Here is an 11,558-nt window from a genome sequence, read left to right as displayed (position 1 = left end):
TAAGCTGGATTGTTTTCTTTAATTTTATCTTGTATTTCTGAGTTTACATCTTTATTTCTACTTTCATTAATTTGTATTTGTCCAACGCTTTGGAAAAACTTAATGAATTCATTTGCTGCTTCTTGACCTTTCAGGGGTTTGTTGTCCTTTTCTATTACTATAGGAGTTGTTCTGTTTTCTTCCTGGTTGAGACATTTGGCTATACGCCAGAGTTTGTGGCCGTCTCTATCTACGTTTAGTTGTTCTGTTTTTTCATGCCAACTTTTCCTCATGGCGGAAAGGTAATTTTTCCTGAAAACTGCGTTAGCTGCTTTTAGATTTATGTTATTTTCTATACAAGGGTTATTTTCTACTGTGTTTTTGGCTTCAATAGTGGCATTGTGGAGTTGTTGAAGGTGATCAGACCAGTTGGGGATATAATCTTTTCTTGCACCTCTGGGAATTGATTCCTTAGCTGCTAGGAGGATTGCTTTGGAGAAAGCTGAGAATGACTTATTAACCTGATTTGATTTGCAGTTTATTGAAGTTGTGTATAGGTCTGTGAGCTTTGAGAATAGGTGCCAGTTGGCTTTTTTGTAGTTCCATCTGGGGATGGTGGAGTTTTCTGATATTTTGAAGGAGGTATCGATACTGATCAATATGGGTCTGTGGTCACTGGTAGCTAGCTGGTCTGCAACTTCTCTGGTGCACTTTTTGGATAAGTTGTCAGTAGCGAAGGCTAGATCTGGAGTGGTTGATGTTAGCCAGGCTCTTGAGAAAAAGGTTGGTTTATCCTCAGGTTTATTAAGCAAGATAAGTCTGTTCTCTGCTTGCCATTCTTCAATTTCTTCTCCCCTGGCATTTAGGTCTGGGTATCCCCAGCTCTGAGAGTGACTATTCATATCTCCTAAGATTAGACAGTCTTCTTGGTCAGGTATTTGTATGTGGTCAATCTCTATTTCCTTGTCTGGTGGGAAGTAGCAGTTAAATAGATTAATATTTCCATCTGGGAGAATTAGCTTAGTTCCCATTATTTCTGATTCTGAGGAGTTGGGCATAGTTATGTCTGTGGTAGGGATGTCATTTTTAATGAGGGTTAGGATTCCTCCTTTGGGTCTGATTTCTCTATCTTGTCTGATGCAGGTGTAGCCTCTAATGGAGAAACGAAGATTACTGTTCAAATGAGTTTCTTGGATGCAAGCTACATCAATTTCTTTCTCATGCAGAAATATTTTTAGAGCTTCTTTTTTCTTTTGGATGCCCTCTGCGTTCCATTGTAAGATTTTTAGACTTTTGGTCTTGGAGTGTTGGCCAGTAGTTTTTACTTTCTTGTCCCTGCTCCTGGCTCCACAGGCAGAGACAGAAGAACCACCAGCTCGCTTGTGTGGGCTCCTTCGAGGCGGAGAGCCGGGCCCCCTACCTGCGCGGCGGGATTCCACAGGCAGGACACCACATCTATTAGAATGGTTACTGAACTCCAACATAGATGAGGTTAGTGTTAATGTGTTATGCGCCAGGAGGCCCATTGACTCCGACTTCAGCCTGCTTTTCTTTCTGGGTGTGCTCCCATAGCCTTTGATCATCCAAGATCATCTGCAAGGCAGCAGGTGTTTATTTTCGGAGTTTTCTCTCCTAGATGAACTGCTATCCCTAGCTAACAAGTTTCATCTACCCGGGTTTAGAGTTAGAGCACCCTATACTCGCTTTTTGCAATCATTTCCCTGGATTTCTGAGATGTTTTTAGTAAATATTCTAACCACTGGAATACTTCATCTCATCCTCCATGACTGCAAACCAGTTGGTCCATGGCTGTTTATTTGCTATTCACAGCTAACCCTTATATCTAAGGGTCTTTCCCCTATCCGCAACCTGGGGACGCGCTTGGTAGAAGGTGGTAACTCCCCCAAGAGCCAACTATTGATTTGTAGAGAAATTTTATACCACCAATAAATATTTTTTTAGAGCTGCACATGTCTTGGATTTCCAAACTAAGAAAGCATATTGTTAAGTAATTTACGTGCAGACCCTGGGACCCAGGAGTAATCCAAACCTAGTTATTTTATGCACTGACCAAAACAATATGATTTTAATATTGATATGCAATGATATTCTATGCTTGGTTGTAAACAAACTACTCACTTTATCTGCCTGTCATATCCAACATTGCACATGGAAAAGTGTTTGAGATGAACCATAGTCGCTCTAAGACTGAAGGAGGCCAACTTGAATATCCAACATTGCAACATACCTATCATCAGCTTGGCCCAACTAATGATACTGCCCTGGTCATCATCAATCTTTCTGGATAGAAATAATCAAGTAATTAATTATGTGCATACAAAGATACTAATTTTCAATTAGTCATCAAAACTGTACTAATTTTCAAGTCAACATGCACCAATTAAATATTAATTATGACCAAAAAATGGACCCTAACCTTTAAAATAAATCTTTGTAACACAATCTTAAGGTTTAATTTTTTCCAAGTTATTTTGTTAGCTAAAATATTTATTATCATAAACAACTAAACACTCCTGGCATCTGACTTACAGTGAGACATTGACTAACAAAGGATTGCTATCTATTCTGATGAAAATCTGACTGAAATGAAATTATGTTTCATAGTTTAATAAAGAAACTTATTTCTGGGTAGATTTTTGTTTGGTGTTTGAGAACCAATTTATTTGTAACCATTGCAGTATCTTTACTTGGAAGACATTGACCAAAAGTAGATACCAGAGGATAATAACTAACTAAAACCAGTTTAGAATTAGGAATTATACACACTTCAAGTCAAAAAAGAAATATACAACCCTGATATTGGAAAAAAAAAAGAAACATAATTATAAACTGTTTTAACCCTATACCACATGTATCCCAAATGCTTCAATACCTATTAATTTTTTTGACACATAAATCTTTCCTTATGAAACGCTAACAAATGGAGTTAATGCCACCTGAGGTTTTCAATTTAGTAATCTCTATCCCTACTAGTGCTAGGTGAGTTTTTATTAATATAAAAGTGGCAGACTTTGAAAAAAAAAAGGCAGCAGCTAAAAATACCAAACATGAAATGATAAAGCTGAAATACTTATAAACTTGAGCCAGTGACCAAACAGCAACTGCACAGTAAATAGAATCCTGAACATGAGCTATTCTATTTGTATTCTTGTCAGATCCAACAGAAGGAAAAAGACCATTGATAGGACTCTGGTTTCGCAAGATTTGATGTTTTGCTGGTGATACAATAAGATTCAAATTAGGAACATTTGTAATCAATACATACATTTTTGAGATAAAATATATTAAATCATCAAATACTGAATTACAAAATAAATTAACAAAAAGAGTTAAAAAATGATGGGTGAACTGTTACCATGATTGTCCAGAGTTTCATACCCTGCCATCCTAAAGGAGATTTGGGGTAGGATGTAATAATAATGAAGGAATGCCCAAATGTTGTTTTTTTTAATTGAAAATCATTTTTTATTCTGCTTGAACTATAATATATCATGGGCATTATTTAATTGTCTTGAGCTTTGCTAATACCAGCAAGTGTTCATTTTGATTTCTTTATTACAGTAGCTTTCTTGTATACACAACTTTTGATGTTTTATTAGTTTTTCCTTTCCACTTTGATGTTTGTGCTCTGGACTCTTGATCTGGTTGTTGACTGAATCAATCATGTCCCAATGTAGTCCAATTAACCTAAATTGACTGTATTAGTGATATTGATAACTACTAAATTTAATATTGTCTGTGGCATTTTACGTCTCAAGAGACGATCTTTTCCCTTTGCAACTTCTTGTGTGACTAAAGAGGCCAATCCTTGATACACAGCTGCGATCGCAGGTTGGGCATATATAATCACCAGGCGCCATTGCATTTTCACCCTTCTTTCTGCTTCTGTTGTGTATGACATCTGCAATCTGTGACCCTTCCTTTATGCTCTCTCTCCATGTGGATCTGTCCAGTGCCACCTCTTCCCAGTTGCCAGTGTCGATTTTGAAGAGCTTCATGTCACGTTTGCATACATCCGTATAACGTAAAAGTCGGCGACCAGCGGCTCTCCTGCCTTCTATTAGATCGCCATACAGGATGTCCTGTGGAAGTTGACCTACTGGCATTCTACGAACGTGGCCAAGCCAGCCAAGGCGTCTGCTGCTGATAACAGAGCGTATGTCCTGGCATCCTGCTCTATGTAGCACTTCCTCATTGGTTATCTTATCTTGCCACCTTATTTTAAAGATCCGCCTTAGGCATCGGAGGTGGAAGACATTCAGCTTTTTTTCCTGCCATGAGTAGGTTGACCATGTTTCACTTCCGTACAGCAAGGTGCTCAACACACAGGTCCGGTAGACTAGGGCTTTAGTACTGCTAGTCAGCAATATGTTGTCCCAGACTCTTTTCTGCAACCGTGACATGGTGGCCATTGCCTTGGCTATCCTGTTGTTTATGTCTTTATCCAGTAGAGTGTTGTTGGATATGATGGAGCCAAGGTAACAAAAGTGATCAACAATTTCTAGTGGTTGGCCATTAATGCTTACTTGAGGTGCAGTGTTTGTGTTTTGGACAAGTATCTTAGTCTTGCTTTGACTGATGTTTAAGCCGAACTTCTGGCAAGCAGCAGATAGTTTGTCAACCATGGACTGTAGCTGAATATCAGAATCAGCCACAATAGCTGCATCATCCTGCATCAACAGGAGTTCCCTGACGAGTAGCTTCCTAACCTTGGTTTTTGCCCGCAGCCTTGATACATTAGTTTTCCAGAGGATCTTGTATGGAGAAACACACCTTCGTTTATGTCGCTGTACGCATAATGCAGTAGACAGGAGAAGAATATGCCAAACAGAGTAGGTGCGAGCACACATCCCTGCTTGACACCACTGCAAACCTCAAAAGGTGCTGATTGGGCTCCATTGAATTTGACAGTACATTTAGTTTCCTCGTGAAAACACTCAATTAACTTCAGTAGTTTGGGAGGGCAACCTATTTTCCTCAGGAGTTTGAAAAGGCCACTTCTGCTGACCATGTCAAAAGCTTTAGTCAAATCAACAAAAACAATGTAAAGGGGTCTTTCTCTCTCTCTGAATTTCTCCTGCAGTAGTCGTAGAGAAGATATCATGTCTATAGTGGATCTACCGCTCCTGAATCCACACTGAGACTCTGGGTAGACTCTAGAAGCTATCACCTGCAGCCTGGATAGTGCCACTCTAGCAAAGATTTTGCCCACTATACTGAGGAGAAAGATACCCCTATAGTTGTTGCAGTCACTCCGATCCCCTTTGTTCTTGTATATTGTGACTATAGTTGCGTCACGCATGTCCTGTGGGACATGACCTGTTTCCCAACAGCGGCAGATTTAATATTAGAGGAATAGAAAAGTACCAGACATAACGTATTGGCTATGGGTTAGTAGCACTTTTTCATAGCAAAATTTTAGGGGCACAGACAGAAAGACAAGTTAAAAAGTGATTTAGCTAAGAAAAAAAAGTCAAGTTTATAACATATGTATATTTAAAAAAAATGCTATTTTCTCATTGGGCTAGAGCAAACTTTTATTACTAGATTACAGTGATGTTTTGTTAGTGAGTTATGGAGATGTTTTTTTTTAATGATTAACGCAACGTTATTGTATGGAGGTTTTGTAAATAAAAAACTTACAGAGCATATAAAAACCATTAAGTTTTATGTTCAGCATATGAGGTTCTTTTTCTTTTGATACTAAATCTCCAATTCATGCATCTGGACATTGTGTCTTCATTTTGTTCCTTTGTTTACTATAAACAACTGTCAATGAATGACTGGTTCAACAATCTGTAGAAAAGAATAAGTCTAATGAAAGGAAATGGCATTTCAATATTCAAGATCATGTCTTAAAACCCTGAAATGTGACTATTAGTTAAAGTAAATACAAATGATATCCATCTTATTCGTGGTTGTGTAAACAATAAAATATTAGAATATTAGAAAAAAGAGCTGCATTTATCTTTTTCTCTATTTTTTTAATGAATTTTCTAAACACATGAATGTTGGTAAGGTTCACAGTTTAATCCCCTACAGTTAAAACAAGATAATTAATTCTAAAACTTATTAAAAACCATTTTATCAAAAACAAAATTTCTAAGGAAAAAAAAGTAAATGTTTCCAAATTAAATAATTGATATCTCCATCTCAGTGGTGCTTAAAGTCACAATGTCAAATTTTTTGATGGTATACAAACATAAGAATTCATTTATTTTTACAAACTTCACATGTTGCAACTTAAACATCCAGACAACAAAAGAAAATGAAATATATGATATACGCTATCAAGTGTAATAAAGTCCACTGTTCATCTTGACCGAGTTATTTAGTGTTTTTATATAAAAGCTGAACCCAGGGACAATTAAACTTGATGAGAAACCAATGTAGTTTCTAAAGAACTAGATTTAATAGAAAGCTGTAACATATATTTGTGAGCTCATTTTTCCTAAACTAAATGTTGTGCTCAGAGGACAAAGATTTTCATCTATTAATGATGTCATCATCATGTTTGTAAATAATATTTTTTTAAGCAGAAAGATGATTAATTTTACACTATTAAGTTAACAGTATTCATAAAATTGAACACAAACTAAATAATTATTAATGAATGAAAGTATTTGTTTAAATCACGTATGCTTTAACATGAGTGGGACTCAATGTTATTAATACTTGTTATATTTGAGTTACATTCCTTTGTCATTGTTAGTTATGTGTCCTTTGTTGTGAACAAGCAGTATGATTATAAATTAAATGTGTATGTCCCCACCCTTTGTGACAACTGTCAGAACATTTAATCCAATAACTATTTATTGAGTTGAACTTTGAGAAAATGAGAATTTCAAAGTGTAAGTAATGCATAGTAAAGAGAAAGTAAAGTTCCTCTTTCAGACCATACAGTCTACAGGGCAGATGATGTTAAGATCATCTGTTTCTTTGGCCAATGGTTAACAAGCAGGGTGTCATGTGGCCAGCACAACAACCAACCGCTTTACTTTCCCCAACTAAAGTCAGATGTCCATTAGAGTAGGGGCGCCCTAAAAATCATGAAGCTCAAAATCCCAGTTTTCACAGAGATTCAAACCCAGGACCTCAGGTTTGGAAGCCATGCGCTTAACCACTCAGCCACCACACCCCCCTAAGTAATGCATATAGACATGAAATAATTTAAAGCTGAACAATTATCTCAAGTGTTTGATTACAAAATTAGACAAAAATTAAAGTCTGCTTTTCAAACTATTCAAAACAAATGCAGTCTGGTAGGTGGGGAACAGAAAGTGGTAGCTACTTCATTTTACCACTATTTGTACACACTATAATTTATGTATCTTATCTTATCTTTTGATAAAAATCTCAACTGCATTTCTGCATTTTTAATTGCACATCAAAATTAATCAAATTATGTCTGTAGACATCAAGAGCATTTTTCACCACCTACCACGGTAATTTATTAGCCCCATCATGAACCATGCAAGGATAAATATCTACATCATGCATGGCAGCATGTGTCATGATGATAGATCTATGATTGTAGGTCTACTATCAAATTTAACGAGTAACAACATGATCTGCTATGGCTATATTTAGGCTATATTTAAGATCAATCGAGATTTGAGATGCCAAAACATGGTAATGACCTGGTTTATTATTGATTATTGTGTTATCTCGAACTTCGCCGAGTGCAAAAGAAACGAAGCTGCATCGCATCAGTCGAGAGAAAGAAGAAGAAAGCTAACGTAGGACAGATGCATATGTGGTGGGTTTGGCACAGAAGACAACTAAATTCTAATGATGAAAGGAACTCGTAAGACGATTCCTAACTGTTTATTATACATTTAAGACCTGCCAAAGGCAAACATAAAACATAATAACAATAATGAGCATTAACTAAAAATAATTAATAAGCAGTAAATGGTTAGAACAAGTTGTAGACACAACATCAAAGTCTAAATACTAAATCTTAACAAAAAACGAAAAGAAAATCATATAGTGTAAACCAACCATCTCGTCTTATACAAACACAAGAGAGATATGGGACACCCGAAACATTACAAAAAATAAAAGACATTAACAATTAAATAGAACAACTGGTTCATAAAAGCCAGTATCTACACACTGGTTGTAGAATTAGATTAACAAGATGGACATTTAACTCTTTGACTGCTGTGTTTTTTTTTTTCATAAAAATGCTACTTTTTTAAAAAAAATAAGAAAATGTTCCAAACATGGCTAAAACAAAAATTTATTGTTTATAATAATAATAATAATAATAATCTTTATTATCCGTAAGGAAATTTGTCTTACAATTTGTGCATTACACCAAACAAAAAACATTATAACTATAAGAAACCAAAGTGTACATTCACACCAGACTCACTCATAATTTACATGTGACAAAGTTTATACCAGATTGTTCTTATTTAATGATTTGATTGCCAGGGGAACAAAAGAGTGTTTGTGTCTGTTTGTCTTTGCTATTGGTGTCTTGTATCTCTTTTGTGATGGTAAAATCACAAAGTCCTGACACAAAGGGTGATTCTTTATTTCGAGGATCTTGTTAGCTTTTTTATAGATGTTTGTCTCAAACAACTGCCCAAATGGGGTTTGTTTTTTGCCAATGATTTTACCAGCAGCATTTAGGATTCTATTAAGTTTATTTTTATTTTTAATGCTCAGATTGCCATACCAGGCAGTGATATTGAAACTTAAAATATTGCAGATGTGAGCGTGATAAAACAATGTACCAATAATGCTATAGTAACATATTTGGTATCAAAGTAAAGGTAAATGAATGGAGAATGTGAAAATGTAAACATCTTTCTATTTAAATATAAGATACAAATTATAATCTAAATAATATGACACTCAGAAAAAAAAATGGATGCCAACTTTAGAACTTTTGAGACCTAAATTTAGATTTTGTTCTTTGTATTACTGTTGAAACAGCATATTTAGACTATTTACAGCATTTTCAAAAAGAAATCTGATAAAACAGTCAATAAAAGATGATGAATCATTGATTATATTATTATTTTTACCTGTTTTTTTTAGTCTGAAAAAAAGTGAAAATTATTGCGCTTTTCATTACTACCAATAACAATAGATACCAGTACTAAATCTATCAACCAAATGCACTCAAATATTATGTACATTTGAATCAATGGGATATAGATCTAGATTTGTCTTCTTTTTATTTGCCTAGAACATCTTTTATTCTAATACTAGACCAGTGCAAGACATAGGCTAGCGAGAGATCAAAGCCTAAATCTCTAACTAGATGAAGGACAATAAAAATCCTAATTCATTTTACCTAAGATATAGACATCTAATAGATCATTATTACTGTTCCTTTGTGATAAATTATGGATTTAGAATAGTTTTATACTTTACTTTTATTTAGTAGTAAACCTTTTGGAGTGCAACTTGAACCAGTATTGTGATGGTGATGATTTTTACCAAAAAGCAATACTAAAAAAAATTGCTAGAAAATATACCAAGAAAAGGCCTAGCATGGTGGATGAATATTGGATTTAGATCTGCCATTTCTGTTGTTTTCATTTATCTTAGGCTTAGTTCTATAGGAATCTACAAAGGTGTAAAGATAAAAGCATAGATCTAGTCAACCTTGATCTACATTCAGGACCTAGCCCTATAGTCTAAGGCTAAGGCCTAAGCAAGGCAATACTAGATCTAAGTCTAAATGCTAATAATGTCCAAGTCTGCTTCATCCTATGCTAAATCTTGATCAAGATCTTCATTATTACAATTCATAGAAGTATAAATAAAACAATAAAGCTTCTTCAGTAGTAAACATTGTGGGTGTGTCTTGGACAAGCATAGCCATGATGTTGTAGATTTTTACAGATAAAGAATACTATAAAAAAAAAAAAAAGAAAATGGGGAAAAAATGCCCACAGTGGATGATTATTTGATGTAGATCTACCATTTCCTTTCTTTTTATTTACCATAAGCTTAGATTGGCTTAGATCTAGAGATATATCTAGATTGACTAGATCTAGAGTCCAAGTCTATAGATAAAAGTATCATAAAAGCTTAGATCTAGTCAATCTCGATCTACAGACTACACCTGACCTACTGACAATAATAGATTTAGATCTAGTATCTAGATCTAAATACTAATAATATAGATATAAAAATATAAATACGCTAAATTTAGACCTACCTGGATCTAATCTATATATTTAATATAATTATATATCTATATCAAATTCTTCATTATTACTATTTATTTGTGATAAATTTTAGAATAATTATAAAGTTTCTTCAGTAGTCAACATTGTGGGTGTGTCTTGGAATAGCGTAGTCATGGCGACGTTTTTTTACATTGTAAAAAAAGTAATAAATAAATGTCTAAAGCTTCTCATTTCTATGTAAACAAAGGATGAAGAACTCTTTTATAAAGTAAAAATAGTTCCACTGTTGTTAGTTAAAAATTTTAATTTAAAAATGCAACGAAACAAAGGTAGGGTAAGAACGTCTATTATGGGATAGACGTTCCGTGCGTTTAGGGCGGACAGACCGTCTATCTATGGGATAGACGCTCCGCACTCATTGAGTTAACATTCTATATGGGATCTAATTCGTATGGTATACTTAAGTCTAAAGGTACCCTAACCCTAACAAATGGAAACATTTACATGCTGGTTTTCTAAAAATAACGATAGTCCAACAACATGGACGAAATCCGGGGGTAGCGATATTCTATGTAGACTACTAAATAAAATTACAATATAACATAAAAAAGTAAAATGTAATTACCTGCAGCCATACATAAACACATGGTGTAGAACCAGACACAAGCAGGGAGTGGAGACGACGTAGGTCCAGTAACATACGGGAGATGCCGGTCGAATCAACAGTGACCATGTTGGTCTGCCTTGTCATGCGCGGACACAAGGTGCCATTTAGGGGGAAGGGTCACGTGGATATCGGGGTGGCCGGTGTTTCCTGATAAGATATCCACTCCACTACACATATATAGATCTATACATGCACGAACTGTGTCAAACTCTGCCACTCCAGAATATAAGGCTTAATCAGTCACACAAAATTCTGCCCCATCTCAAAACGAAATCAAAGCCAGTGACTCACCTGTCCTCCCGACTCATTGTCTTCCGAGACATGAGGAGCCATATTTAGATTCTAGATCTAGAATCTAATTATAACTTAAAATGCACGTGATTTGTTGGAGACACGGGGAAAAAGTTTGACCTAGATCTACTTTTAGTGAAAGCAAACGTGTACCTAGATCTAAATCTAGATCTAGATACCTTATATAGAGCGGCTCATTTTGCTGTTTCAATCAATTTATTTTGTGTGTGTAGGCCTATAAATTAGCGTGCTTCTAAAAAAAAATAAAAAAATAGATTACCCGACAAAATGATACATGATAATCTGATGATGATACTGATAGTACTTTAATTTAGTAACATAATAAATGATAGATGAATAGATCTAAGATTCTAAGAGATGTACCATTAGTTTAGTATTACTAGTATTAGTAATATGAGTATGGCAATGAATGTCAGTGTACA

General features: G+C 35.1%; 1 protein-coding gene across 1 annotated transcript; it reads right to left on the bottom strand.

Annotated features, from left to right (window-relative positions):
• Positions 1 to 2,114: 2,114 nt before the first annotated feature.
• Positions 2,115 to 11,255, bottom strand: LOC129927698 (probable phosphorylase b kinase regulatory subunit beta). The gene is made up of 5 exons (XM_056037968.1): positions 10,783 to 11,255; positions 5,644 to 5,796; positions 3,071 to 3,215; positions 2,530 to 2,580; positions 2,115 to 2,280 (listed from the first exon to the last, which is right to left on the bottom strand). The coding sequence occupies exons 2-5, from the start codon at positions 5,678 to 5,680 to the stop codon at positions 2,115 to 2,117; spliced, it is 399 nt and encodes a 132-aa protein (XP_055893943.1). The 5' UTR covers positions 5,681 to 5,796; positions 10,783 to 11,255.
• Between the last annotated feature and the right edge of the window lie 303 nt (positions 11,256 to 11,558).

The sequence above is a fragment of the Biomphalaria glabrata genome, chromosome 8 (genome assembly GCF_947242115.1).
Source record: "Biomphalaria glabrata chromosome 8, xgBioGlab47.1, whole genome shotgun sequence".
NCBI classification, from domain to species: domain Eukaryota; kingdom Metazoa; phylum Mollusca; class Gastropoda; family Planorbidae; genus Biomphalaria; species Biomphalaria glabrata.
This window is presented reverse-complemented; position numbering and strand designations above follow the sequence as displayed.